Source organism: Papaver somniferum, chromosome 2, assembly GCF_003573695.1.
Source record: "Papaver somniferum cultivar HN1 chromosome 2, ASM357369v1, whole genome shotgun sequence".
NCBI classification, from domain to species: Eukaryota; Viridiplantae; Streptophyta; class Magnoliopsida; order Ranunculales; family Papaveraceae; genus Papaver; species Papaver somniferum.
In genome coordinates, this window is record NC_039359.1 from 211,909,991 (window position 1) to 211,915,229 (window position 5,239).

Here is a 5,239-nt window from a genome sequence, read left to right on the forward strand (position 1 = left end):
TGGGAGTTCATATTTCAAAAGCTACTCCATTATTTTGTGATAACAAAGCTGCTATTCACATTGCACACAATGATGTCTTTCATGAACGCACAAAACACATCGAAATTGATTGTCATTTTGTGAGACATCATTACAAGAAACAAACCATTGGACTGCATTATGCTGCTTCAGATTGCAGATTTGTTCACAAAAACGCATCCCTCTAAACCAGTTCAATTTCTAAGTTCCAATCTCAATAAGTGTTGTAGACCATCTTGAGTTTGAGGGGGGTGTTAAGAAATATTCTAGAGTTTTCTGCATATCTTCACATATCCATCTCATTACTCTAGGATATACTGTATTACTCCAGTATATATTAGTTTCCTAGGATATTTCATATTTTGTAAGATATTTGTTTCCTTCTCTAGTATAATATCTCTTGTATAAGTAGTGTAATGCTCTATATTAATTCATACAATCAATATACACAGAACTCTTGATTCCATGACTACTTTTGTCGCTCAGTATTTCTAGAGACAACATAGAGTTTCTGAACCAAGTACATATTTCACCTTAAACCATACAAACCTATACAGACCTCAATATTACTTATAGCCGGTCGATCACATCATTTTGTTTTCTTCACGTCTTTTTTAGTAGGACTTCATAGACAAAAAAACAAAACATACCGGGTCATCCTCTAGCGGATATACAAAGAGAATGGCTAACGGCGCCTATTTGCGTCTCCGTCATCAACCCACACTTACATGTATGCATGCAAGCTTTTTCCTTGTCATATAAAACGAAACTCTGTACTTTTATCATTGCCTACAGTTACGTTGCATGATCACATGAATATCTAAACCGAGAATCATTTTAGGAAATAAGTTCGGACGAGCGTTATATCTATTATATGATAATGCTCCTACAAGTAGCGGCCGTTGAGGATCTGAATTCCCAATTATCATCAGACGAGCGTTATCCGTTACAAACTTATAATAGTAAGTGGTATTAAAGTTCATGTTGAATATAAATACAAGTGGCACAAACAAAAATCCTTGTAGAAAACAGGTTAAGGTCTTCAATAATCATCAGAGTTGAGTTTTAGAGGGAGTAAAGTGAGATCAACCATTTTTTAGTCTAACTAGCTAATCTTTTTATGATAATTGAGTCAAAAAACACATCAATGGCACCAGGGTAAAGATCATCAAATTCCAAGGGAAGGCTAGTCTTTAAGTTTCAGTCTTCTTCTTCTCCACCACCACTTCCATCAACAACACCGCCTCCTCCCCCTCCTCCTGGTCTCTCGATGACATTCCCTCTAATATACCATAGGTCATCTTCTCTATCTCATGAGCTTAGACTCCTGTATGACCAAATTTTCACAGCACTACCACAGACACCTCATTTTAACCCACTTGGAAACCTAAGTAGTGACAATTTCAAAGAAGGGATAAAACTAGGTTATGATATATCTTTCATAAACCTAGTTATGAAATTCGGTGATTTTGTTGATCTGAATACTTTTCTGCTTTCTGATGTAGAGAGTTATACTAAAGAGTTTAAGGAGTTTGAAGAAATGGGTTATGATGTATCTAAATTGAGAAACAGATTTAATCAACTGAATATAAAAGCTGAACAAGATAAAGAATTGAAAAACGCAATGGAGAAATTAGAAGAAGAGGATAAACACAGAAAAGCGAAAATTGAAAGCCAACAACATGTTTACGGGAATTATTCGAAGAGACTTAAGGGTTCAAGAGGGAATAAAAACCCAGAAATCAGAGATTGAGAAGAATAGGTCTAAGAAGAGAAAGATCATGGATGATGCGAACAGGAATTGGAACGAGTTTAAAGACTTATCCAATATCCCATGGTAATGATGATTAAATATTCAAGTTTAGAGAGTTCTATAATTAGTGTTTTTTTTTGTTTTTCTTCTCTTCTTAATTGCTAGTTTTTTGTTTATTTTACCCAACTAAACTGCACTCTTTAGTTGAAGGTTATAGCTTGATTTATAATCATGATTGTTTTTTCCTCTTAACTCCAATTGGAGGACCTCACATTTTCTTGGACACCCTATTTCATTGCTTTTTCGATTTCTTTAGATAATTGTAGGTTATATATTTACCCTCTTATTGATTACTCCTATATTAATGTAACGGTATACATTGATGATGCTGTTACAACATGAATCTATCTAAGTTACTTGATTCTCCAACCACAAGATAACTTGTTTGGAAGTATGTCCAAATCTGCCTGGACTCATCATCATCATCACTAACTTCAGAGATTTTCAATTTCAAGTTTCAAAAACATTTAAAAAACTCACAAGAATAACATAAATGGCTGCTGCAATTCTCAGTATCTCTAGACACAAATTCTGAACCAAGTACATATGACATATTTCACCTTTAACCATACAAACCTATCCAGACCTCAGTACTACTTTTAGCTGGTCGATCACATCGTTTTGTTTTCTTCACGTCTTTTTTTGTAGGACTTCTCCCCCACAGATCCCAAAGAAACAAAGGTGTTCACATGAGGAATTGCCATGACACTGTTAACAACTTGACAACCATCTTTATCCAAAATGATTTGCCAACTTCTTGTTTCTGGGTCATAACAGTGGATGCTCGCATCAGCGGAAGTAAATATAACTTTATTGTTCTTTGTTAGTAAAATTGGCCGAAGGCATAACAGACGATGATCTGCGTAAGGGTGCCCTTCAGGAATCTCATACACTATACTGAAGTCTCTACTCCAACTTTCATTCTTATCTGTCTTCTTCAAGGACCATATATCCATGTTACGTGCATACAGCTCTTGATGATAAAAACATAAATTCCCTCCTAACACTACAAGTCCGGAGTATGCAAGCATGTAATTAGCGTAACAGGGAGGTTATGAGACTGTTCGGAACTCCTCATTGGCCAAATCGAATGCATGGATACTCCCATTGCTGTTCCAATGAATCGCTCCATTTGCACAAGTACCCACCATTCTATCATTTAACCGTGGGCAAGATGTTTGTTTGTTTCTCCATCCACACCCACTACCAAGTGTATACACTTGAACCCGTCCCATGTAATCTTCATCTTCATCTTCATCTCTATAGTATATTCTAACAACTTTGTATTCATTGGTGGTACGAACATATCCAAATCCTCGAACGACCTGACTAATGTATAGATCTTTGTTGCACTTGATGAATCCTGAAATATTTGCATATTCTCCTGTGATGGGATTACATATGATGATGATGTCAAGATCTTTGTGGTACTGGTATTTGCCTGAAAAAATCAAACCATTGCACGAACCAATTAAGCCGTAATCCCCCGCCCTACCGAACAACATAGAAGGACTTCCGAAAAAATCAAAGTTAATCTTATCACCGTACTCTCTTCCATAGAAAAGTGATCCTTTACCGCTAAGATAATTTGCTGCAAAAAGGAGACCTATGTCCACCTTAGCCCAATCATGAGATATACTATCACCAGCATATATATGTTGAAGCTGGCGTTTAACGTGCATATCATTGAAGTTATGGATCCACCATACTGGAGGAGATTTTCCCATCTCTTGCATACTAATTTGCAATCTAAAATCGTCTCAGTTGGTGCTCGAGATAAGATATCTAATAAGATATCAGAGGGGAGATACCTCATTGATCCTGCAGGTAGTAGCGAAACCAAGCAACCAAAAGATCCATGAATAATTTCAATTGAAATAAAAAATAAGAATACATAGAACTAGATGCAACAAAAAACAAGGCACTCCTTGGTAGCTAGCCTTAAATCAACAGGCATCAATATAAACCTCAACAAACAGTTTTAGGAATCTTTATCTAAGAACACTAATCCTAAGGAAACCAATCCTGTATTAAACAAAAGTTTGATATTTAAAGAAAGCTTGATAATTCTTAGTTCTTACCATGTGGGACGCGTGCTGCCTTTGGTAATGGTGGATTTTGACGTTCACGGCTTCTTTTCTCTTCACTTGTCTCAATTAATGTTGTTGTTTCTGCCCTTTGCTCCTCCATTGTAATTTCAAGAGGAGAGGATTTTGATCCGGTGATGCGTAAAGTTAGGAGCTCTTGAATCTCTGTTTCAGTTAGGGTTTCGACGCTGAGTTACTGACGTCTACCCATCTTGTCTTGTTTATAAAAGATACCACGTGATAAAAGAAAAACTTCTTATTAATAGATGGCTACCGAGACTCCGATTTCCAAATCCGGATCGATCCGGGCATCTGGTTATGACTATACCTTGTTTGTTTATTCCTGACCCATCTGTTACGTATAGATCTGACTCGTTTAGATCCGAGTGAATTCACCTGACTCATCTTAGTTGGACCCAATATGTTTGTTTTTTCATTCGGATCTAACTCAACTGATTCAAAAATATGTGAGTCTCTGACTTACTCCCACGAGTCAAGGATATTTTATTACGTGATTCAAACGGGTCCGAGTTGTTTATTCTTGACCCATTTGTTACGTATGGATATCACTCGTTTAGATCCAAGTGAATTCACCTGACTCATCATCTTAGTTGGACTCAATATGTTTGTTTTTTTCATTCGGATCTAACTCAACTGATTCAAAAATATGTGAGTCTCTGACTTACTCCCACGAGCCAAGGATATTTTGTTACGTGATTCAAACGGGCCGAGTCAGGAGTTAGGTATGAGTCAGATAGCGAGTCATATCTGAGTTGTCTAAAAGACAAACGATTTGACATTTTATTTGATATGAGTCAGATATGTCTCACTCAGTGTAGTCAATATCGGCCGTATTGGCTGATATATCGGGGATATTTGGGATACACTACAAAAAACCTGAGAAAAGGCCACTAAAATCCGGCAACTGCCTCAAAAAATTAGTTTCCAAAGGCTTTGGAAACTAATCAAAGGCAACCAGTAGTTCTTATACACTTCGGCAACAAGTTGATCCCAACTACCGTTTTTATTAATTTCTGAATTCTTTAGCAACAAAAATATGCCAACAACATGAGACACGCTAGTAGCCTAATGATTCCGAAACTAGACAAAGACAACTGCTAGTTCTTGTATACTTCAGCAACATGTTAATGGCAACTCCAGTTTTCGTTAGATTCCAAAAAAAATAGCAATAAATGTAGGCCAACTACATAAAATACTCTTGTAGTCTAACGCTTTCGGAACTAAGTAAAGGCAACTGCTAGAACTGCTAGCTCCTAAATACTCCGGCAACAGTTTAATCCAACTACTGTTTCCATTATTA

At 36.6% G+C, this 5,239-nt stretch overlaps 2 protein-coding genes across 2 annotated transcripts; one reads left to right on the forward strand and one right to left on the reverse strand.

The window, feature by feature from the left end:
• The first annotated feature begins 1,288 nt into the window (after positions 1–1,288).
• Positions 1,289–1,771, forward strand: LOC113352758 (DUF724 domain-containing protein 5-like). The gene has a single exon (XM_026596537.1). It carries the CDS (start codon positions 1,289–1,291, stop codon positions 1,769–1,771), a length of 483 nt encoding a protein of 160 aa, XP_026452322.1.
• Positions 1,772–2,266: 495 nt separating this feature from the next.
• LOC113354501 (F-box protein At3g07870-like) lies at positions 2,267–3,978 on the reverse strand. Its single transcript, XM_026597817.1, has 2 exons — positions 3,913–3,978; positions 2,267–3,652 (listed from the first exon to the last, which is right to left on the reverse strand). Exon 2 carries the CDS (start codon positions 3,565–3,567, stop codon positions 2,884–2,886), a length of 684 nt encoding a protein of 227 aa, XP_026453602.1. The 5' UTR covers positions 3,568–3,652; positions 3,913–3,978; the 3' UTR covers positions 2,267–2,883.
• Positions 3,979–5,239: the final 1,261 nt, after the last annotated feature.

Excerpts from the sequence above, each read along its gene's own strand:
- LOC113352758 (XM_026596537.1), top strand. The coding sequence starts at position 1,289 with ATGACATTCCCTCTAATATACCATAGGTCATCTTCTCTATCTCATGAG.
- LOC113354501 (XM_026597817.1), bottom strand. The coding sequence starts at position 3,567 with ATGCAAGAGATGGGAAAATCTCCTCCAGTATGGTGGATCCATAACTTC.